Genomic DNA, 25,274 nt, shown 5'->3' with positions numbered 1-25,274 from the left:
CATTGCTTGACCAGTGATCGTAATGGACACTGTACAATCTTCATCCCCTTTCGACCTTCAAGGTGCCTGACACACACCTACCTCATTCGACCACTATACAACCTATATTTGTTATCTACCGACTGGTGAATGCCTTTACGGTATTATGTAAGCCACAATGAGCCTGCAAATAGGTGGGAAAATGTGGGGTACAAATGTAACAAATAAATAAATAATGTCAAATGAGTGGAGAAAAAAGCCTACAAGGTATAAATAAAACTCCACTGCCCCAGGAGCCTTGCAATATCGATCTCTGTCTCCAGTGATATCTGAGAGAGGGCTGTCTGTTGCTCCAATAACCTGTCTAGCATCACATAGGTGGAATAAACAGGTGCCTGAGCTTCACACACCAAAGAAAGTTAAAAAAAAAAATTTTAAATTTAAAAAAGTGCTTTGAATGCTTCCAACTAATGACCACACATTATAAGAACATTCTGTAATCTGGAAGAAGTACCTGAGTCACCTGCAAGTTCAGTTTAGCTGTGTTGTAGTAACTGGAGTTAAAGCTTCACCGCTTTCTGCAGTAGGTTTAACTAGTTTTGGTTTTCTGCCTCTTCTGCCTGCCTTCTTTTTTTTTTTTTACACTTTATATCCCCTAAAATGTACAATACAGTTACTACTACTATTTAGCATTTCTATCGCGCTACAAGGCGTACGCAGCGCTGCACAAACATAGAAGAAAGACAGTCCCTGCTCAAAGAGCTTACAATCTAATAAACAAAAAATAAAGTAATCAAATCAATTAATGTGTACAGGAAGGAGGAGAGGAGGGTAGGTGGAGGCGAGTGGTTACAAGTGGTTACAAGTCAAAAGCAACGTTAAAGAGGTGGGCTTTCAGTCTAGATTTAAAGGTGGCCAAGGATGGGGCAAGACGTAGGGGCTCAGGAAGTTTATTCCAGGCGTAGAGTGCAGCGAGACAGAAGGCGCGAAGTCTGGAGTTGGCAGTAGTGGAGAAGGGAACAGATAAGAAGGATTTATCCATGGAGCGGAGTGCACGGGAAGGGGTGTAGGGATGGACGAGTGTGGAGAGATACTGGGGAGCAGCAGAGTGAGTACATTTATAGGTTAGTAGAAGAAGTTTGAACAGGATGCGAAAACGGATAGGGAGCCAGTGAAGGGTCTTGAGGAGAGGGGTAGTATGAGTAAAGCGACCCTGGCGGAAGATGAGACGGGCAGCAGAGTTTTGAACCGACTGGAGAGGGGAGAGGTGACTAAGTGGGAGGCCAGCAAGAAGCAGATTGCAGTAGTCTAAACGAGAGGTGACAAGGGTGTGGATGAGATTTTTGGTAGAGTGCTCGGAAAGAAAGGGGCGGATTTTACGGATGTTGTAAAGAAAGAAACGACAGGTCTTGGCAATCTGCTGGATATGAGCAGAGAAGGAGAGAGAAGAGTCAAAGATGACCCCAAGGTTTCGAGCTGAGGAGACAGGGAGAATGAGAGAGCCATCAACAGAAATAGAAAATGGGGAGAGCGAGGAGGTGGGTTTGGGGGGGAAAATGAGAAGCTCGGTTTTGGTCATATTTAATTTCAGGTGGCGTTGAGACATCCAGACAGCAATGTCAGACAAGCACGCTGAAACCTTTACAGTTAACTTAGGGTTTTAAATCTGATGTTTACGTATGCAGAATGACTCAGTCTTTTAAAAAAGATAACTTGAGGAAGTGATGTGTAAAGTGATTGAAATTCATGCAGAAAATGTTCATTTGCATGGGTCTGCGGTGACGAGCTTGTGGTGCCATCCTTCACATGCAGTACAAAGAGGCATATTCAGACCTACTGTATTTTTAATCTCTTTCAAACATATTTTTTTTTCTGGGTAATCACTTTTGAATGCAGCCTAACCAAACACAACAGATCTTTTTTTTTCTTTCCAAAAACACAGAAGCCTGTTCAACCTGCCCTCAAATCTCTGTTTTTCATTATAGAGAAATTTGAACAGGCAAAACCAGCCTGACAATCTGTCAGTTCTTGTAATGTGGCCACATTAAAGCTGCTTTTATTTTATGGAATTGACTCCACAAACCCTGGACCATTTTGTTTCAGTCGTGGTTTTACAGCTTGAAGTTCAAAAGCTTCTGTGGAAGCAGCCTTGTTATTTTGATAGGAAAAGCAAAGCCGTCGTCCACAGCTTGTTTTGGGATGGGCTTCCAATACAGAATCTCAGCTCATTTAGGGTCTCTTTTACAAAGGTGCAATAGCATTTTTAGCACGCACACTATTTCAGTTCTTTCTGTCCTTGTTTCCTTTTATTTTGTAGTCTCTTTGGAATATGTTGCAGACACCTTTTACTATGTATGAAAAGCATCCCCAGTACACAGAGATGAATTTCCACTAGTTAGAAATCCCTGGCCATTCTCAAATCAATACCAATTATTGGATAATATATTTCAGAGAAAATATATCTTTCCTCGAGGTTTTATGTATCAAAATGTTGCTTAGCTACTATGGATTATTGATCTTATATGGTCAAAGGTTTGGAGAATTTGCATACTTTAGCATGATTTTTCTAAGCTAAAACCCTTACTACATAGGGAGCAAAGTTATTGCAGGAATATCGAATGTAAACTGCTGTTCTAAAAGATAGGGCAGGTTATTAAATTAGCTTGTCAGTGCGCTCTCCACATCCCTGATAAGTGACAGACTGGTCATTCTCAGTGGCTGACAACATAGTGATGGGGTACTGTGATGAGACTGCTAGATCATCTCTTCGATTGCCTGGAGATACAAATTGATTATGCATATAGACAGACCATGAAATTTCAAGACCAGCTGCATTAGCAAAAATTCAATACTTTTTCATGTATTCACCATTTCTACTCTCTACCCCCTTTAGAATTTTCTTTTCCCTCCTAACTTTTAGATAACTTGCTACAGCTCAAACAAGCAAAATCAGTAGGTTGTCAGTCAGGGTATTGATGGAAGAAGAGAGACACATGCTTGGAGTCTTCACAGCTGCACCTCCCTAATGATGCACATTTTCAGTATAAAGGAGGAGGAAGATGAACAGAATGCTAGTGGCCAGTGCTCTGTGTATTGCTAGCTGGTGCAGGCTACCCCTCACAAACCACAATCAGTTTGAAATGAGGCTCATCTAGTCAGTGGCACAGGCCAGTGAGAGTACTGGAGGGTTTGTCAACATCTGCTTCTTTTGCTCTCCCAGCCACAAGACTTCCCTTTACCAGATTGCACAATGAGCTCTGCCAGTTCATATCTGCTAATCTCTTGCATTCAGGGATCAAAGAAACTGCTGCTGTGCAGTACTGACTTTTCTGGCCAAAGCCAGGATGCTTGGGTGCACAGGGAGAGGAATGTCCAGCAGGAAAAAGGAAGGTGATAGTGCCTCTGTATAATAACATAGGCAACCGAGACCTCTCGGACCCACCATTCTTCTCTTTACCACTATAACCCCCAATAAAGACGTCACACATGGTATTTCTTTATGTGGCACAACTGGGCCGAAGCTTTATTTCAAATAGCCGAAGAGGCTGTTCCTGCCCTCTTCCGGGGCTTTTAACCCCTTTTTGGGGTAGCCCCTCCTATGGCCAGCGGGGAGCCATGAGCGTCGGGGTCCTGCCCTTTCCTCCGCCTCGCTCGCTCCCGGCTGGCCCGGAGCGCATGCCCGTCGGGGCACGGTGCCATGTTATTTTTGGCTCTGTGCACCCTACGGGGCACTGCGCCTTGCTTATCTCTGGTGAGATCCCATTTAGAGTACCATGTGCAAAGCTGGAAACCACACCTTCAAAATGATGTAAATGCTAGCACCCAGTTTATAGAACTGCATTTCTCATTGTTTCATGTGTCATACTTATGTTTCTGCTTTAACATTCATTTCTTAATATAGTATAAAATTGTTGCTTTATTCACGTATACGTGTGCTACAAGTTATAAAATTATTTGCTTTTGTTTCCTTGTTATTTATTTTCAATGTATCAAATAGATAACAAGGCTTGCTAACAGGTTAATAGTATATAGTATTTAATTGTATGCTTTTAGAAAAATGGGTACTTGATATGGTTTTCTTACTCAGGTTTGAAGATGTGGCTTAGGTAACCAGAGAAATGTTGCCAGTGGACCATTGATGCCAGATTGTCTTGTAGAGGGCATGAGACAGCAGAAGTAGAATAAGCAATGGTGTTATCCTACTACTATTAAACATTTCTATAGCGCTACTAGACTTACGCAGCGCTGTACAAATTAACATGAAAAGACAGTCCCTGCTCAACAGAGCTTACAATCTAAATTGGACAGACGAACAGACAGCTAGGGGTGGGGAAATTGCAGTGGTAGGGATGATACGTGAGGGTGTTGAGTAAGAGAGTCATGGTTAGGAGTCGAAAGCTAGCAAAGAGGTGGGCTTGAAGACAGCCAGAGACTGAGCCTGACGTACTGGCTCAGGGAGTCTATTCCAGACATATGGAGCAGCGAGATAGAAGGAACAGAGCCGGGAGTTAGCAGTCGGGGAGAAGGGAGACGACAGGAGACATTTACCCAGCGAACGGAGTTCACGGGGAGGAGTGTAGGGAGAGATATCCTGCTTCCATTTCTCATAAAGGGGTAGATATGCTGATTTCTCTGCTTTGATGTCATGATATTTCTAGAAGAAGCAGGAAGTCCTCTTCAAATAAATCAGATCATTGTCCACTTGGGTTTAAGACTTTCTGTTGGGTCAAGCAAGTAGGCACATTTTGTAACTTTACAACAAGCCAAATTGAAATTTGAGTAAGCGTTCAGTACAGTGGCAGCTGGTTGAATGTGGCTTCGTACCAGTGGCGTAGCCACAGGTGGGCCAGGGCCCACCCACTTAGGGCTCAGGCCCATCCAACAGTAGCACACATTTAGCGGTAGCTGTTGGGGATCCCAAGGTCCACCAGCTGAAGACATCCCCCTGATAGTAATAAAAACGCTGCTCTCCACAATACTGGCACCTGTGCATGCTCAGTTTTCAGCGCATGCCTACTGCAGATTGCCAAGGTGGAAAGAAGCGTTTTCCCGCCAGCTCAGATATTTTTCTGGTGGGGGTTGGGAAGAACACTTGGTGCCCACCCATTTCTTGCCTAGGCCCACCCAAAATCTGTTGTCTGGCTACGCCCCTGCTTCATACCCTGGAGTCATCAAGGAACTCCAGTTTCAGGTAAGCAATTGTGCATTATATAGGGTGCTTCTGGCTCAGTTTAAAAAACATGCCACATTATTTGCATTTACTGCGGCTTTTCATGAAATCTTTGGCAAGAACAGCTGAGATACACCATAGGGAACAGGGAAACTCTGTTAATGAGCAACAAAGATTGATTTGAGTATGTTACTATGAAAGATTAGACCCTTTTTTTAAAAAAACTTTATCAAACTTGCCATCTCGGTGGAATGTTGTGAGGATTTGTAATTGTTGGCTTTTCAGCATTTAACAGTGAGATTTGTTAGTGTCATAAACCTAGTGCAAATATTTGATATTTGCTTTTATTTGATAGTTGCTTGGTACATCAACATTGCTATGAGGACCTACCTTGCTTTTCCTTAGAGAAAACCATGTTATTTATTTATTAAGATTTATTTACCGCCTTTTTGAAAGAATTCACTCAAGGCGGTGTACAGTAAAGAATAAATCAAACTATAAGCAATAGACAATTACAGCAGTAAAAATATTCAAATAATAATATAAAGTATACAACTTACAATGTCAACACAATATGTAATAGAACATTTTAATGGACAGTGTAGGGTATAATAAACGATGGAACATATAGATAGGTAACAAAGTAAGATAATAAGGTGACTAATTTAAAGAAAGTTGCACATCAGGTCAGAGATGATTGTTATCTCAGCTAGCGTAGGAGTGGATAAACATGTCCTGCTGCAGTATGTGCTTCCATTAAAGGCCTGATTGAAGAGCCAAGCTGCTATTCATTAAGTAGGAATAGACTTGTGTTAAGCGGAGCCTTTCAGGGAGTGCATTCCAGAATGTGGGAGGTACTCCGGAGAAGATTTGCTTGCGGGTATCATATTGTGTAATGTTTTTTGGAGAGGTGTGGTTAGGGATACCCCTTGGAAGTATGTAGAGGGTTATCCTGTTCTTCAGGTACTCAGGTCCATTTCCTTGAAGGGCCTTGAAGACCAGACATAGAGTTTTAAATTTAGCCCTGTATTGATTGTATTGGTAGCCAACGAAGATTTTGCAAAAATGGTTTGATGTGGTCACGTTGCTTGCAACCTTCTATGAGTCTTGCTGCAGCATTCTCATTTGGAGCTACTGCAGAGACCCTTTCTAGTCAGATCATTATAGAGTGCATTACATTAATCCAATCTTGATGTTTTCATGCCAAGATTTCCCTTCTTGATATAAGGAGAGGCAGCGTAGTTATCGTAAATAGTAGAGGCAGCTGTTGAAGGTTGCTTGGATTTGGGTTACTTACCTGTAGCAGGTGTTCTCTGTGGAAAAACAGGATAGAGGTATTCACAGTAAGAAGCTGCCCCAGAAGTTTTTGAGTCACTTTACCCACTTCATTGTCTGCTGTTGCGTAAAACCAACTCAGTGTATTTATTCAGCTTGACTAGAATACAACTCCTTGGGGATGTGGGAGGGTAGGTGAGAACTTATATCCAGCTGTCTAAAAAGAACACCTGCTCCAGGTAAGTAACTTGATTTTCTCCAAAGATAGCAAGTCTTCACAGCATGGATTACCTACAGGCTACCTTCAACAGAAAAAAGGGACAACAAGATGTATATAATAGGAAGACACTAACATGGTTTTGGTGATAACTAGCCTTTTGTATTTGTAATTTTTTTTTTTTTGGGGGGGGGGGGGGGGGGGGGGCTGGCAGCATGGAAAGAAATAAAAAGGGGGGGGGTGACTTGGATTTTAATCTCCAAACAGATTCTGAAGGACTAACTGACCAAACCTTTTGTTGCAGCAGTTCTTTCTCAAAAACTAGTGGGTTGTGAATGTATGAAAATATATCCAAGTCACAGGTCTGCAAATTTTCTCCACAGGGTTAATGTAAAGTGGGCTACCAATGTAGCTGTAATATTGTTAGAACAAAAGATGGAAATCCAACAGTATAGAAGATGCTTAGGATGAGTTTTACAGAATAACCTGGTTAAATAATTTAGTGTAAAGTAGATCAGTTACTAGAGCTGGGTTAATACCACAGCGAGGTTCTATAAACACTGCAGGAGGCTTGACCCCAGTGGTAGGTTCAAAATGGCACCAAAATCCCTCTAGCAGTAGTCATGTGGTACTAAGTACCAATAGGACAGGAATAACCAGAAATCACTCCTGCACCTCCCCTCTCCCCCATTAGTCACCAAGAAAACCCATGGTAGGTGCCAGGGAGGAGGATTACATAAGTACATAAGTAATGCCATACTGGGAAAAGACCAAAGGCCCATCGAGCCCAGCATCCTGTCCCCGACAGCGGCCAATCCAGGTCAAGGGCACCTGGCAAGCTACCCAAACGTACAAACATTTTATCCAAGTTATTCCCGAAATTGTGGATTTTTCCCAAGTCCATTTAGTAGCGGTCTATGGACTTGTCCTTTAGGAAACCGTCCAACCCTTTTTAAACTCTGCCAAGCTAACCGCCTTCACTACGTTCTCCAGCAACGAATTCCAGAGTTTAATTATGCGTTGGGTGAAGAAACATTTTCTCCTATTTGTTTTAAATTTACTACACTGTAGTTTCATCGCATGCCCCCTAGTCCTAGTATTTTTGGGAAGCGTGAACAGATGCTTCACATCCACCTGTTCCACTCCACTCATTATTTTATATACCTCGATCATGTTTCCCCTCAGCCGTCTCTTCTCCAAGCTGAAAAGCCCTAGCCTCTTTAGTCTTTCCTCATAGGGGTGGGTTCATATTTGAGAGGCCAGTTTGAGACTTCGATCAGGGGCATGGGGGGGGGGGGGGGGTTGTTCCTGACACTACTATCCCTCTGTCCCTTTTAAAAGTTAGTGGCCCCAACTTCAGGTCTCCTATTTTTGCATTGCAGTGGCCACAGACAATAGAAAAACCTGATCCCATTAAATAATTGTAATATTCAGCCAAATTCTCCTCCATTGAGGAGACTTCTCAGAAGAAGTCAAGTTCTTGTCTGTTTTCTGATGCTGTCTATAAGTGAGCATGTTTCTCTGAATAAGTTAATGCTATGTTACTTCTCTTAGGACCTGACAGCTGGAGATTTTGAAGAAAATTTGAAGTCACTGAATTTGAAAGAAGGTGTAGATTATTTTCACTTTAATTAAGGTAAGTGCTATTTGAATATTTCAAATTTTTTGCCCCATAAAGGTGTCCGAATGTATTTCCTGTAGGGTGCACAGTATTAAAATACAGTACTATACGCCCTTCCAAAAATATTTTAAAAATATATTCTCTGTCCTTTTAGGAGCTTTATTTTCTTTTAATCAAAAAATGTTAAATATTACTTTCTTTTCTTTTGTTTGCTAGTAGACTAATTCATTTTTGTCTACATCGGGGCTTTTGTGAAAGAGAGGCTAGAGCCTAGTAAAAACCAAACCTGTTATTTATGATAAAGGGGTCTCATCTAGTTCATTCTTCTCTCTCTTACCCTATGCTTTCAGAATTTACTCAGGACACACGAATTTAAGGGCCCTTTTACTAAAGGGCATTAGAATCTGGGCTTAGCATGTTTTAATGCAGGGATTTTGCCATGCGCTTAGCCCGATTCAATGGGCACTTTTTAAAAACATTTTCCATTTTCCTGCAAAAAGTTAATGAGGGAGCACTTACCACCTCCAATTTAGGAAGTGTTAAGTGCTCCCACGTTAAGTCTGCATTATCCAGTTATCGCGCCCTAATTAGAACACAGTAGCTGAATAACATTTCCGCGCCCCTGGCAAGAATACTTACAAAAAAAATAATGTGTGGTTAGTGTGTGGAAAAAGGGAAATTACCACAAAATACTTGAAGGTGTTTTGAGGTATGTGTTTTTTCCGCACGTTAAACGTGCCTTAGGGTTTAACACCCTTTAGTAGAAGGGCCCCTTAACCCATTAGTGCCCAATGTTCCCATATTTGTTCCCACATATGGGAACATTGGGCACTAATGGGTTAATCATGTGTATAGGCTTTGACCCATCTACTATTAGCAGTAACAGATAACCTAATATACCTGCACAGATATTTGTCATGCATTTGGACCAGGGGTTCTCAACCCAGTCCTCAGGATACACCTAGCCAGTCAGGTTTTCAGGATACCCTCAACAAATACGCATGAGACAGATTTGCATACAATGGAGGTACGTCATGCATATTCATTGTGGATATCCTGGCTAGGTGTGTCCCAAGGACTGGGTTGAGAACCCCTGATTTAGACTATTAATTTCAGAGTTTTATGGTCCCTGAAAATACTACAAAAATCATCCATTGCTATTTTGCACATCTACAAAGTGTTCACCTTAGGAATATAAGGAAAAGCAGAACCCAGTGTGGAAATCAAACGATTGCCACCTCTATAGGTGCACTGTCTTGAGAATTCGGCATGGTTATGACTACTCTGTTTTCTTTTTCTAGATTGCAAGACATCAATGCATGCTGGAAAATCTGACTTGGGGAGCAGAATTAAAGTAAACCCAATTTTTTCATAAAAGCACACTAAAAATTGCTTGTAGGAAAATTTGTTTGGATACCTCTGTAACGTCTATAACTCTACTAATAGATTTTTGTGGAAAGGACAACTATAACTAATTCATTTTTGGTGGGCAGTGGCCACACCTTCAGGTTTAGTTTATCCAGAAGTGAGTACGGTTAAATGGAGCAGTATGGAAAATCACTGGGCCTGATATTCAGAATGATTTAAGAGGGCAGGAGAGGCTCCTGCTGGCTTAACCCCTGATATTCAGCAACTCTAAACCGGGCAGTGCTGCTAAATATCGCCTCTAACCGCTCACAGAAAAGTGGGCAGGTCAGGGGCAGTGTTGGAGAGATGCCCAGGGTTATAGGGGTGCTGGCAATATTCAGTACCAGCATCCACATTGGTAAGCGGTCTAATTTAAAATAGCTCAAAAGCTGGCCTAAATTAGACTGCTTAGTTTTGCCACGATCCCCCTCTAGCCCCCCCCCCCCCCCCGGTGATCCAGAGGGTTGTTTGGGGCAGGAGTGCAGACTCTTCACGCCTGCCCCTAGCATCTGGCCTCACAAAATGGCTGCTGTGACCTCTCATAGTAGCTCATGGTAGCCATTTTGTGAGGCCCACCACTAGGGGGAGGAAAGGGGTTGCACTCCTGCCACCAACGACCCTCTGGACCACCAGGGATTAGAGGGTGAGGATGGACGATGTTCTGGAGGGAGGTTGGGAAGGAAGGAGAAGGGCTGGGATTGCAGCATTTAAAAGGTAAAATTATGTATCATACCTGATAATTTTCTTTCCATTAATCATAGCTGATCAATCCATAGACTGGTGGGTTGTGTCCATCTACCAGCAGGTGGAGATAGAGAGCAAACTTTTGCCTCCCTATATGTGGTCATGTGCTGCCGGAAACTCCTCAGTATGTCGATATCAAAGCTCCATCCGCAGGACTCAGCACTTAGAGAATTACACCCACGAAGGGACACTCTGCCCAGCTCACCACCGCCGAAACGGGGGAGGGGAATTAACCCAGCTCATCCCCACACAAGTGGGGGAGGGGAATCCGTCCAGCTCATCCCCGCGGAGCGGGGGAGGGACACCACACCCGCCGATGCGGGGGGATCTGGCTTATCCTGCAACCGCGGGAGGAGCTGACTGACCCTAACACCGCCGAAGCGGAAGGGGTACAAAGCTGCCCTACAGCCGCATGAAGCGGGAGGGAGTGCCGGCAGAACTTAAGTCTCAATCCAGCCCCGTAAAACGGAGGGGAGAGGAATGCAGCAGCTCACTGTAACACAAACTCGTCTCAACTCTTGAAGAATCCAAGTGAAAAAACTTGAACACGAAGTCCTCCTGAAGGAACTGAAGACTAAACTTGAACCTAAAATTCAACCAGAATATAAACAGTACAGATATCTGGGAGGGGCTATGGATTGATCAGCTATGATTAATGGAAAGAAAATTATCAGGTATGATACATAATTTTACCTTCCATATCATCATGCTGATCAATCCATAGACTGGTGGGATGTACCGAAGCAGTACTCACCCAGGGCGGGACATTGAAATCCCTGACCTCAAAACTGAAGCTCCAAACCGGGCCTCCGCCCGAGCAGCCACAGTCAAGCGGTAATGCTTGGAGAATGTATGGGCCGATGCCCAAGTTGCCGCCTTGCATATCTCTGCCAAGGAGACGGACCCGGCCTCTGCCATCGAGGCCGCCTGAGCTCTAGTGGAGTGAGCCTTCAGCTGGATAGGCAGCACCTTCCCCGCGGCCACAAAAGCCTCTGCAATGGCTTCCTTGACCCATCTTGCCACTGTAGGCTTAGCAGCCTGCAGACCCTTACGAGGACCTGCAAACAGGACAAACAGATGATCCGATATCCGGAAATCATTGGTCACTTCCAAGTATCTGATGATGACCCGTCTCACATCCAGATATTTGAGAGCAGAATACTCTTCTGGGTAGTCCTCCCTACGAAAGGAAGGGAGACAGAGCTGCTGACTCACATGGAAGCGAGAAACAATCTTGGGTAGGAAGGAAGGCACTGTGCGAATAGTCACTCCTGCCTCAGTGAACTGCAGAAAAGGCTCTCGACAAGAGAGTGCCTGGAGCTCGGAAACTCTTCTGGCTGAAGTGATAGCCACCAAAAAGACTGCTTTCAACGTCAGGTCTTTCAGAGATACCCTCAACAAGGGTTCAAAAGGCGGCTTTTGCAAGGCTCTTAGCATCAGGTTGAGATTCCACGCAGGCACCACTGAGTGCAGAGGAGGGCGCAGGTGATTAACTCCCTTGAGAAAACGTACCACATCTGGCTGCGAAGCCAGGGAAGCACCCTTCAGGCGGCCCCTGAAGCAAGCCAGGGCCGCTACCTGGACTTTCAGGGAACTGAGCGACAGCACTGAAGAAATTGGAGCAGCAAATGGAGAAAGTGAAACTGCTTCACACCACGCTGCAAAGGTACGCCAAACCCTGGCGTAAGCAGTAGAAGTAGAGCGCTACCTCGCTCTCAGCAGAGTGGCGATGACCTTGTCTGAGAAGCCCTTCTTCCTCAGACTCTGCCGCTCAATAGCCAGGCCGTAAGACCAAAGGGGGAGGGATCCTCCATCACCACGGGACCCTGATGTAATTGTCTTATGCGGGCCCCGGCTGAATATCGGCTGGGCCCACATACTCTCTGGCAATCTACCCACACATATTTAGCCACCCTCTATTCATTGCCAGTAGCTGCTTGGTAAAAGGTGCCCTTAGTTATAATTTCATATATTACCCAGCTCTCACAACAATTCAGCACATTTTTCAATGCTAAAGGGTATTAGTATATTGTATAGGATCCGTCAGATACCTCTGTCACCACCACACAGGCTAATAACGTGAGCCAGACACAGGTAACATGGAAAAGAAAGCAGGAAGTTGTTTCCAGGCTCGATTAAGGAGATATACCTTGATACAGCACTAGTTGCGAAACGTGAATTCATGTCGGTAATATGATCTCCGAGATGAGTGATCGGTTTGCTAAGGCAGTTTGAAATGTGAAGAAGAAGGAGTATATAATGATGCTACGTTTTAAAAGCTAAGTGCTTCAGTTTGAATATATATTTAAAAAAGTATACAAAAATGAAGAGCTTATATTAAAGAGTGATTAGAAAATTAGATGGATCAAATGAGGAATATCTGCCCACCATAGAAGTGCCTGGCTCACATTATTAGCCTGTGTGGTGGTGACAGAGGTATCTGACGGATCCTATACAATATACTAATACCCTTAGTTATAATTTGGCATTTGCCCAGAAACAGCCTGGTCATAAAGACAAATGCAAGAACTGGTAATATCAGACGGACAGGCTGGCCACCACATTCTGACTGAATGTATTCAGATTGTCGACTTCACCAAGCAGTGAAGTGAAGCTACGAAGAAAGGGCCAAGTTACTACCTTGCATATGGCTGAGAGTGAAGCTTACTGGTTAGAGGAGTAACAGCCTAGTCAATTTGCTAAAATTTCCATGGCTGTTGGGATTAAGAGAGACAAGGACAGGTTTTGATAAGAGTACTAAGTTTTTCTTAGTTATCCTGGATATTTCTGCAGCTTTTGATACCATTGATCTTTCTATTTTGTTGACTTGATTACAATCGATCGGATTTCCGGCATTGTATTATGCTGGTTTAAAACTTTTTTGAAAGACAGGAAGTTCTCTGTGTTCAAAGGAACAGAAAAATCAGAGTCTCTGGCCTGTTTGACAGGTGTTCCACGGGGCTCCTATCTTTCAGCGGTGTTATTCAATCTCTTTCTTTTACCTTTATACACATTGACTCTGCTAATATCCCCATTGTCCATCAGATTAGAAATTTGGGGGTACAACTTGACACTACATTATCTATGAAAAACCAGGTTGGCAATATAACAGCAAAGGTATTTTATAAATTAAGAAGTGTATGGTGTATTAGATCACTGGTTTCTGTCGAAAATGTTCGTAAAATTGTTCTGTAGTTTGTCCATTGTTAGATTATTGTAATGGTTTGCTAATGGGGATTACCGGTAACATGCTGAAGGCGCTACAAGTAGTTCAAAATGCTATAGCCCGAGTGATTACAAGAGATTCTCACTATGATCATGTTACTCCAATTTTGAAATCACTGCATTGGCTCCCTGTAAAATGTTGTATTGAATTTAAAATGTTATTGCTAGTTTTTAAAATATTGAATGGTAATATTTCACCAACTCTTAGTCCCACTCTAAGATGTTATCAACCTACTCGTTCTCTGAGATCATCTCAGAAACAGCTACTTGATGTGCCTTCATTTCATCAGGTTTACATCAAAGGTCTGAAATTATGGAATGCTTTGCCTATTGAACTTCATTCAATACAAAATATGGACCAGTTTAAAAAAGCATTGAAAACTCATTTATTTCTTCAGGCTTTTGGTTCCTCTGATTTATGATATGATTTTTAATACCATGTAAATTTGAATCTACTGTATGTTTTAATTTTAGAGTAACACAGTAATTTTTGTATAGTTTCTTGTGTAAAGAAATAATTGTTACTGTTCTGTCCTTTTATATTTTGTATGTGATTTGTTCCTTGCTTAGACTTTTATAGATATAGCTGGCTATAAATAAAGTTTTATTATTATTAAGGAGCTACGTACACAGGCTGATAGATTCCGTTCTTTTGAGGTAGTAACTAACAGCTGGTTTATAGTTTTTTAGGATTTTCTATACTGCCTTCCACAATTCACAGCAAAGTGGTTTACAAAGCTTTGATTTGCCTCAAAGGCAAAATGAGAATAAAAACAATTTTGGATTCATAAAAAAGTACTGACTACAATTCATAATTAGGCAGATGAAGAAACCAGTGAGATCCTAGTTCTCTCGTCTAACCACTAGCTCTAATTTAAGCACAAAAGACCATTTAGAGTTTATCCAATTTGCTGTATGTATAAATAACAAAAGAAGATGTCAACGTTTTGTCACTGATGAGAGAACTCAGATGTAGCCATTGAAAGGATGAGCTAGACAGCTCTAGTTTAAATGTTATTGCTATCAGATCTATCAGTTGTAATATGCCAGACACCAAAACTAATACATATGTAAGGCACAGCAGTAACATAGACAAGACGTGTAACTTTATTCCGGACCTGTCGGTCAACAAAATGAACCATCAGCACATGTACAGTTTTCCATGATAGACTGTATGAACAATCTGCCATCTTGTGGTTCCAGTGAGTGAGTTACAAGACAAATCAGCAGCATGGTCCTGATTGCTTTCTGTGGTTGTAAAAGCATACGCTTGCTGGTAAATTTTACTGCTTAGAGACGGACATGAAAATCCAGTTTCTCAAGTCTGAGCGCAAAGAAGAAAAACTTCTTCATAAGCATGGCAGAAGCTGGGCTCAGTGCCAGTACATCATTGTAAAGGGCCCTGAGGGGGGGAAAAAAAAACCACATGAATTTTACAAAACTTACAGTTTTAGACCAAATTATCTAATGTAAAAAAGCCATGACAATATAAAGGGACCTCTTCTTAAGGGAGTTAAATTGGATTTAGGAACATGTAAATCTGTACTTGTGGCAAAAGTTTCAAAGGATAAGAACTTATATAACTTTGCATTGAAAATAGATATCAGAATACGTCAGGCTTTGCATCAAACAAAAGTTATCACCATTCTGCTTTGAGTGGTATTATGTTCTATACATTTAGGGGATAGGGACGTTCAAAGAGTGATAAGTGACACAACTGGATGGTGCAGGTTCTGTAAAATGAGGGCTTGCTACAGTGTTATGCATCACACTTCACTTGTCAAGGTGGCTACACTACAAATCTTTGTTAACATAAAAACAGCTATACTGGATCAGACCAATGGCACATCCCAGCGCAGTATCCTATTTCCAACACTGACCAATCCAGGTCACAAGTACCTGGCAGAAACCCAGATAGCAGCAACATTCCATGCTACCAATCCCAGGACAAACAGTTGCTCCCCTCATGTTCATCTCAATAGCAGACTATGGACTTTTCCTCCAGGAACTTGTCCATGCCTTTTATAAACCTAGATACGCCAACCACTGTTACCACATCCTCCGGCAACAATCTCCAGAGCTTAAATATTCACCGAGTGAAAAAATATTTCCTCCTCTTTGTTTTAACAGTATTTCCATGTAACTTCACTGAGTGTCTCCTAGTCTTTGTACTTTTTGAAAGAGTAAAAAAATCGATTCACTTCTACTCATTGTATAGCACTCAGAATTTTGTGGACCTCAATCATATCTCCCTTCAGCTACATCTTTTCCAAGCTGAAGAGCCCTAATCTCTTTAGCCTTTCCTCATATGAGAGGAGTTCCATCCTCTATCATTTTGGTTGCCCTTCTTTGAACTTTTTCTAATTCTATTGTATTTCTTTTTTTGAGATAAGGTGACCAGAACTGAAGGCAATAAAGGTGAGGTCACACCATGGAGTGATAGAGAGGCATTATAGTATTCTTGGTCTTATTTACTTTCCCTTTCCCAATAATTCCTAGCACCCTGTTTGCTTTTTTTGGCCACCACACAGTAGGCAGAAGATTTCAGCGTATTGTCTACAATGACACCTAGCTCTTTTTCTTGGGTGCTGACACCCAAGGTGGACCCTAGCATCAGGTAAGTATGATTTGGATTATTCTTCCCAATGTGCATCACTTTGCATTTGTCCACATTAAATTTCATCTGCCAATTGTATGCCCCAGGATTTTCTGTAAGTAAGGCATTTTTTTTTTTTTACAAGCAGAAAATAGCTATTTATATAAAATTGCACTACTGAATATGTACATACACATATGCATACCAAAAAGGCACACTTTTCTGTAGTCTGTGCACAGATGTTCCTGGGGGGTTTCTAAGTTTATCTATCATTTGATATACTGCTCCATTGGCAAATGCCATCTAGGCAGTTCACAAATTACAATATTAATAAAAGGAAACAAGGACAGAAATATAATAAATCAACAGAAAAGATATCTTCATCTCTGTGTATGCATATACTTAAAAAATATGTACTTAACTCGGTAGCATACCTAGGCAGCCAATGTCCACCAAACCCTAATTTAATTTCCACCTCCTCCTCCCCCCACCCCAAAGTAAACAAAATATCTCTGTTGGTGGTGATCCCCAAAGCCTTGCCAGCTGAAGACTTCCTCCCTGCCGAAAGAACTTAAATCTTCAGCATCCGCCAACACTGTTCCTGAGCCGCAGCTGCCAGACTCCGCATATGCTCAGTTTTGCGCAAGCATGGAAACTGAGCATGTGCCGAGGGGGGCCCTGTGCCTGGCAGCAGCAGCTGGGGAATAGTGCTGGGGATAATGTAGCCTAATTCTGATGTTATGAACTAAGTCCTCTCCTTGTCCATTTCTATCCCCTGTCGTGCAAACATATTTATACACCTTAATTAAACATTACTTTCTACCTCTGTCTGAAACTGACAATTACTGCAACTGTTGTAAGCCAAAAGGTTTCTATCATCAATCAGCACTGAAACTAATATAGAAAGAACTTTAATCTTCCATTTAGATCTTTTATGAAACTGGACTGGTGTAACAAGTCAAAAGGAGAGTGTTCTGCCAGACTGGAACTTTTTAATTAAGAAACATAAGAACTGTACCAGCCTAAAACTTCTAATGGCTGATACCTATGAATGCTGGTCAACCATTCTCTCCAGGCAGCGGCTGTTTCGCTCAATTGTATTAAGCACTCCAAATAGTTATGCAACTATACACAAGTGCTAGAATTCATATGTTGCAAATCTGTTTCCAGATAAACTATATACACTATAAGAAGGCTCAACTCATAAATTTACAGAGGAGAAAAGGCCCCAGAAAACTTGCAAAGTCAGGCTGCATTCCCATAAGCAGCTAGCGTTCAATCATTAGCCATACAAACTCCTCAATTTTTATCTTTTTCTTTGCTCTATTCAAATTCTAGTTATTTCATTCAAGTTCAATGTGTGCATTAAAGCAACGCCAGGGCAGTGCAGCACTTTTAAAGAGCCCTTGGGAGGAGGTCCTCTACAGCAGGACCTGTGGTTTTAGAAAGCGGCTCCCATATATGTTGGGAGGATTTCTGCATTTTTTTTTTTTTTTACCCCTATGTGCAGCTTTCTAACATTTCAGCTCCCTCTCTATGTGGAAAGTTTTACAAGTGCAGTCCTGCACTTACTACAAGAAGTTCTAAAATAGTATGGGAACTCTCCATGTGTTGACCTGGATGTATGAATTCTCGCTACATACAACGTAAAACCTGGCTTCACATACACAAGGATATTACAGGGTTTTGTTTATTTTAAGGCTCTAACTGTTAAATAAAATTTGTGAGTTAAGACAAGTTTAATTGAAACATTTCTGAAGCAAAATGCCTGAGCAATTACCTTGGAGATCAGTTTTGGTTTGGGCACTTTCAGCAAGTCACATAGATAATTACGCTTTTCTCGCACTATGGCCAAGTCATCATCCCTGGGGAGAAAGGAAAGATTTCTGTAATTATAAGGTTTATTTCCATTCTGTTTATTGTGAGACATTAAATTAAATCACATCATATCAGAGAAATGAAACAAACACAACATAATGTCATCTTACACTTTGTGCCATATTAAACTAGAGAATGTGTATCTCTCCCGAATAACAACAGTCTCTACAAATTGCAGGAGATGTACTCACAATTTTCATCCCCTCCCAAGCCCTCTCTCCCCTCATAGGTATGATTCACATTCTACTGTACAAAACTCTACATTACGCACAACTTTACATGTTCATGAGATATCCTTTCCCCGCTGGGGTTAGCGTCTGCCAAAATGGTGTCCACACACGGAAAAAGGTTGATTCCGAGAACTTTGAGTCAGACCGTGCCACTCTCCACTCAAACTTCATATATGTGATCATTTTACTGCGCCATTGTTGGGTTGTAGGGCTTTTAGGAGAGATCCACTCGTTCAAGATTAAGGACTTAGCTATTATTGTCGATCTGCACACAAACCCTTTATAACCCACCGGGAGAGGAGTGATCAATGAGGGATGCCCAAACAATAAAAGTGGGTCGTGTCTCCATCTGGAGTGCCACATTGTCGAGATATAATTTAAGAGTCTTTTCCAAAAGGTGACAATTTGTGGGCATGACCAAAATGCATGTCCCAAAGTAGCGCCCGGGGACATGCACTTGGGGCAGGCTCCATCAGGTGATACTCCTGCATAAAATGCCCGCCGTGGCGACATATGCACCCGCATTGTGAACTTATAGTCCAGCTCCTGAAACGCCACCATCCTTGCAGAGCTCTTGATCCTAAGAACAAATTCTTGGAACACGGACCTAGCTACTGTAACCTCCAGATAAGGTTTATTAAACAATACAAAAAGCCTTTTTTTATATTTATGGAACAGAAAGTGGATACAACAAATAGTGGCAAAAAACATTATCTAACAATAAGAACAGTAGTACTGGTTTCCCCCTCCCCACCACATCAATCACTCTGTAGTGCTACAGAACAGTCCCCAACTCAGAACAAAAGCACCCTTACAATGCACTAGAAGGCAATCTCATTTACATCTACAGATTCTCCCATTTCTGGAGGGAAACGTGTCTGCCAATAGCTTTTTCATACCATAAATATACCACATTATTCCAACCCACTGTTGATGTGACTAAACCCCCTTCAGACTTCCAGGCTCTCACTAGCACCAGTTTAGCTGCATTAAAGCAGTGTTTGAGGACAGCATATTGCATAAACTTTAATTCAGATACTCATCTGTTAAAAAGAGAGATCCCAGGAACTACAGGATAACCCAGTGTGTCCAACATGCAATTTATATAGAACAGCTTTCCAATAGGCTCTAGGCTTAGGACAAGTCCTCCAGATATGTCCCATGATCCCTTTTCCCACATTTTCTCCAACAAAGGGGATTCACCTCTAGAAAAGAGGTTAAAGTTGAGCAGGTATCATATACCATCTGTATGAAACTTTAGCATTGTTTTCCCTAAAACTGGTACCTACAGAAACGTTTTCCAAGGTTATCACCTTCTTAGCCCACTCCCGTCGGTCATACCGCAAGCCTAATTCTGATTCCCAACTCTCCCAATACCTATAGGTTTTAGGAACTCTGGGGTCCTTTTACTAAGCTATGGCAAAGGGGGTCTGCGCTGGCAAATGGCGTATGCTGGGGGTGGGAACTACCACTGGACTGCTGTGGTAGCCCTGCGATACTTCCGATTTAGCGAACAGTAAGCCCACACTGGGCTTATTGCCGCTTAGAAAAAGACTATCTCTAAGAAGCCTATAGATAATTACAACTAGGTCCCTAGTATCCATAAAATCTTCACATAATTATTCTAAAAATGTGCTATCCCCCATCAGTCTCTCTTTAATCTATCTCAAAGTTAACGGGTGCTTTAGTAGTTGATTGGCATAAATGTGATGCTGGGGAATATGACAGACATTAACCAACTGATAGAAACTCACAAGTGCAACTTTCTTCAAATCAGTCACCTTACTTTCTAATTCTTCCTACTTTCTTACCCTTCTATATATTACAACTTTTCTACATCTATACTTCTTCCCTTGGTACTCTGATCTCATCCCATGGTTTTCAGTATCATCTTTACGCTGGTGACTCCCACATCTACCTCTCCACACCAGAAATCTCAGCTGAAATCCAGGCCAAAGTATCAGCCTGCCTGTCTGACATTGCTGCCTGGATGTCTCAGCACCATCTGAAACTAAACATGACCAAGACTGAGCTTCTTATCTTTTCCCCTAAACCAAACTCTCCTCTTACCCCATTCTCTATTTCTGTGGATAACACTTTTATCCTTCCTGTCTCATCAGCTCATAACCTTGGGGTCATCTTCGATTCCTCCCTCTCCTTCTCTGCACATATTCAGCAGACTGCTAAAACCTGTCGTTTCTTTCTCTATAATATCACCAAAATTCGCCCTTTCCTTTCTGAGCACACTACCAGAACCCTCATCCACACTCTTATCACCTTTCGCTTAGACGATTGCAGATTGCTTGTCACATGTCTCCCACTTAGCCATCTCTCTCCTCTTCAATCTGTTCAAAATTCTGCTGCACGCCTAATATTCCGCCAGTGTCATTATACTCATATTAGCCCTTTCCTCAAGTCACTTCACTGGCTTCCTATCCATTTCTGCATACAGTTCAAACTCCTCTTATTGACTTATAAGTGCACTCTGCAGCTCCTCAGTACCTCTCCACTCTCATCTCTCCCTACATTCCTCCCCGGGAACTCCGTTCCTTTTATCTTGCTGCACCATATGCCTGGAATAGACTTCCTGAGCTGGTACGTTAAGCTCCATCTCTGGCCGTCTTCAAATCTAAGCTAAAAGCCCACCTTTTTGATGCTGCTTTTAATTCCTAACTCTTATTCACTTGATCAGAACCCTTATTTTAACATCCTCACTTTAATATTCCCTTATCTCTTGTTTGTCTGCCCTAATTAGATTGTAAGCTCTGTCGAGCAGGGACTGTCTCTTCATGTTCAAGTGTACAGCGCTGCATAAGTCTAGTAGCGCTCTAGAAATGATAAGTAGTAGTAACTTTGCCTTACCCTTCACTACCAATTATAACGTTCTTTTACGTATTGTGTTGACATTGTAAGTAGTATACCATGCTGTACTTTGTATTGTTAGTTGTATATTTTTACTGCTGTAATTGCCTATTGCTCATGTTTGATCTATTCTTACTGTACACCACCTTGAGTGAATTCCTTCAAAAAGGCGGTAAATAAATCCTAATTAATAAATAAATACAGGACGGGATCTTGGCTGGATTAGTTAATTTCCATAGCACCTTTTGGCAGGCAGCCTACTGTTAGAGAGTGGGACCAGGATTTCTTTTTTCTGAGGGTCTGAATGCATGGACTTGCATTCCTGTTTTGCCTACCATTATAGATAGAGATAATTTTATCTTTTTTGCTTTGGAATTTCAAATCACCTTGACTTTCATTGCAAATAAAGTAGTCTAGTAAAGCCTCAATAAATGAACAATAAACGATAATGTAATCACCTTCACACAGTTGTCCCCATCTCTCTAGTCCTAAGGCACTCCATTGACAGATACCAGGTGGGTAAAGAGGGTTATTATGAATTGGGGAATAATGAGAGAGCTGAAAATCTTGTCCCACACCCAAAGTATCCCAAACCCGCAAGGTACAAGAGGTAGCTGGCCACTCATCTGCTTCCAGATGATGGAGCCTAGTGAGGGGGAGCCGCATTAGTTTAGATAACGAGGGAAAGCCCACCAAGGCCTTGCTCAATATGAACCCATAATTTAGAATCAGAGTGCTGAAACCATTCTACAGCCCCCACAGCCCCCCCGTGCTTCAGCAGCACAATAGTACCAAAGTAAATTAGGGACCCCCAAGCCTCCATCCTTCCTATCCTAAAAATGATCCATTTATAAATTTGGGGTTTATTATAATGCTATATGAATTTGGACAAACTATTTTGAAGAAAAATCTCCCTGGTAAAGATACAGGGATTACCTGAACAAATAGAGCAGCCTTGGCAAATATTCATTCTAACAGCCAAAATTCTCCCAAACTAGGAGAGTGGACGTGTATGCCATCTTTCAAAGACCTGCTTCAACTCAATGGAAAGCCATGGATAATTTGCAGTGAATAATCCAGAATACTGCAAAGTTAGTACAGCCCCCAAATATTTCAGCTCCTGGTCAACCCATTTGCAGGAAAAGGAAGCCTACAGAAACCCCAACAACTGCAGATTCAAATTACTGTTAAACCCCTCAGATTTGAACTTGTTTACTTTCAACCCAGAGAACACTGGCATATCAGGGTATTTCCTGCAGAAGACTGGGTAGGGACAACACAACATCATCAGCAAACAGGGTTTTTTTATGCTCCCTGGAGCCAGTGGCGTAGCAAGGGGGGCGGCGGGAGGGGCGGTCCGCCCTGGGTGTCAGCTCGGGAGGGGGTGCTCCCTGCCAGCTCCCCCCCTAGGCGAATCGACACCCCCCACCTTTAAAAAGAATATTGGGAGTCGTGCCTGCCCTGCACGTACAAGAAATGGGGACCGTCGGCTCTTTTCTCGCTCTGTCCCGCCCTCCGCTGACGCAACTTCCTATTTCCGTAAGGGTGGGACAGAGCGAGTGAAGAGCCGACGGTCCACATTTCTTGTACGTGCAGGGCAGGCGCGACTCCCGATATTCTTTTTAAAGGTAGGGTGCGGGAGCTGGTCGTCGGGGGGGGGGGGGGGGTATGTCATCGTGCTGCACCCGGGGGGGGGGGGGGGTGCAACGGCGAACCGCCCCGCCCCGGGTGGCAGCCCCCCCTGCTACGCCACTGCCTGGAGCCCATCCGCAATACCTGTATATCAGGATTAGCTCTGATAGCTGCTGCGAAAGTTTACATGGCCAGGAAAAATAAAAGAGGGGACAGAGGACAACTGTGACATTTGCTTCTATCAATTTCAAACAACTCCAGGATGCGCATTTATCCAGACACAAGCACTAAGTTTCACATAGGGAACCTGAACCCAACCTCTAAAGGAGTCCCCAACCACTACTTTCTTCAGTACTTACTCCCAAATCCTCCAAGGTACTTGACCAAAAGCCTTCTCAGTGTAGATATTCAGCAGGCACACTGGTACAGAGTGCATCTGGGCTAGGTGAATAAGATTAATAGTACACTATACAAGATACAAAGCCTATTGCTTAGGAACAGAGCCCACCTGGCCTGGATGGACCAAGACAGGTACAAACTCTTTCAGGTGAGTGGCCGAGACTTTTGTCAAAATGTTTATATCCATATTTAAGATCAAGGTAGGGTGATAGGATTTGTAACCAGTTTTATCCATCCCCTCTTTAGGCATGACTGCTATCCAGGCCAAAGGATTAAGATCTTAGCCAATAAAGGGGCCAGCTAAGTTCCAAAAGTCTAATAAAATTCTCCTGAAAAGCCATCTAAGCCAGGAGCTTTTTCCAAAAGGCAAAGCTTCGATGGTTTACAAAACTTCCTTCAGAATGACTGGATCATCTAAAACAGTTCCCTGAGCAGCTGTTAAGGAAGGCATATCAATCAAGTCCAAGTAGGTGTCAATGGCAGCTGAATTAAGTTGACTATCATAGGTATAAAGAACACAATAAAACTGTGATTTGTGAAGATAAGCGAAGCAAGGAACCATTCTCCACTTTTTATTTTAGAAGTATATCTATCTGCTTGTTATTTAAGCAAACAAGCTGCCAAGTGTCTGGTAGCCTTATCACTGAATTTGTAGCTGGACAGTTTCAAATGGGCACATAAGTGTTCTAAGCTCATCAGTGGGAAGAGCTTCGAATTGGAGACGGGCCATACTTTCAGAGAGCTCATATGCTTATGCTGTCCTTCTAACAAGCAAATTCGCTCTCTGCTTTGGTAACTGCAATTGCCTGCTTCTTCCGGGAGGCAACTTTTATGAAAAACCTAGACACTGCCTTCAAGCTGGTTTACCAGTCAGTCAGTTTTTGCGAGTAACATATTCCTGTCCATACAAATAGGGTGGTCTAGTCTATACACTCCTGGGCAGATGCATTTCAGCTAAAACTCAACGCAGAAAAAACACAATGCCTTATACTCACCTCACAATACAACACGAACAAATTCACCACCATAACCACCCCAAACTTTTCCCTCCCCGTCTCAAACAATTTGAAAATTCTGGGAGTTACCATTGATCGAAATCTCACACTTGAAAATCACGTGAAGAATACAACTAAGAAAATGTTCTACTCCATGTGGAAACTCAAAAGAGTAAAACCTTTCTTCCTAAGGGCCATTTTTCGGAACCTGGTACAATCAATGGTATTAAGCCACCTGGACTACTGCAATGCACTATACGCTGGCTGTAAAGAACAGATCATCAAGAAACTCCAAACAGCCCAAAATACTGCAGCCAGACTCATATTTGGAAGGACAAACATAGTAACATAGTAGATGACGACAGAAAACGACCTGCACGGTCCATCCAGTCTGCCCAACAAGATTATTCATATGTGCTACTTTTTATTTGTACCTGTCCTCTTCAGGGCACAGACCGTATAAGTCTGGCCAGCACTATCCCCGCCTCCCAACCACCAGCCCCGCCTCCCACCACCAGCTCTGGCACAGACTGTATAAGGCTGCCCAGCAATATCCCCGCCTCCCAACCAGCCCCGCCTCCCACCACCAGCTCTGGCACAGACCGTATAAGTCTGCCCAGCACTATCCCCGCCTCCGAACCACTAGCCCTGCCTCCCACCACCGGCTCTGCCACCTAAACTTGGCTAAGCTCCCAAGGATACATTCCTTCTGAACAGGATTCCTTTATGTTTATCCCACGCATGTTTGAATTCTGTTAACGTTTTCATCTCCACCACCTCCCGCGGGAGGGCATTCCAAGCATCCACCACTCTCTCCGTGAAAAGTACTTCCTGACATTTTTCCTGAGTCTGGCACCCTTCAATCTCATTTCATGTCCTCTCGTTCTACTGCCATCGCATCTCCGGAAAAGATTTGTTTGCGGATTAATACCTTTCAAATATTTGAACGTCTGTATCATATCACCCCTGTTTCTCCTTTCCTCCAGAGTATACATGTTCAGGTCTGCAAGTCTCCCCTCATACGTCTTGTAACGCAAATCCCAT

The 25,274-nt window shown here is 42.6% G+C and overlaps 2 protein-coding genes across 5 annotated transcripts in view; one reads left to right on the top strand and one right to left on the bottom strand.

Annotated features, from left to right (window-relative positions):
* B3GNTL1 (UDP-GlcNAc:betaGal beta-1,3-N-acetylglucosaminyltransferase like 1) overlaps nt 1-9,900 on the top strand; it is a 348,739-nt gene extending 338,839 nt beyond the window's left edge. For all 4 annotated transcript variants that reach the window (XM_030208046.1, XM_030208044.1, XM_030208045.1 and 1 more), the window contains 2 exons: nt 8,196-8,277; nt 9,564-9,900. In XM_030208046.1, coding sequence (XP_030063906.1) covers nt 8,196-8,276 — 81 coding nt within the window. In that variant the 3' untranslated portion in view covers nt 8,277; nt 9,564-9,900. The remainder of the gene's footprint in view (nt 1-8,195; nt 8,278-9,563) is intronic.
* A 4,786-nt stretch (nt 9,901-14,686) lies between these two features.
* TBCD (tubulin folding cofactor D) overlaps nt 14,687-25,274 on the bottom strand; it is a 477,889-nt gene continuing 467,301 nt past the window's right edge. The window contains exons 39-40 of the mRNA XM_030208042.1: nt 18,015-18,099; nt 14,687-15,040 (exon numbers count right to left, since the gene is read on the bottom strand). Coding sequence (XP_030063902.1) covers nt 15,026-15,040; nt 18,015-18,099 — 100 coding nt within the window. The 3' untranslated portion in view covers nt 14,687-15,025. The remainder of the gene's footprint in view (nt 15,041-18,014; nt 18,100-25,274) is intronic.

Source organism: Microcaecilia unicolor, chromosome 6 (assembly GCF_901765095.1).
Source record: "Microcaecilia unicolor chromosome 6, aMicUni1.1, whole genome shotgun sequence".
Taxonomy (NCBI): Eukaryota; Metazoa; Chordata; class Amphibia; order Gymnophiona; family Siphonopidae; genus Microcaecilia; species Microcaecilia unicolor.
The sequence above is the reverse complement of the archived record's forward strand: the minus strand, read 5'-3'. Positions and strand labels throughout refer to the sequence as shown.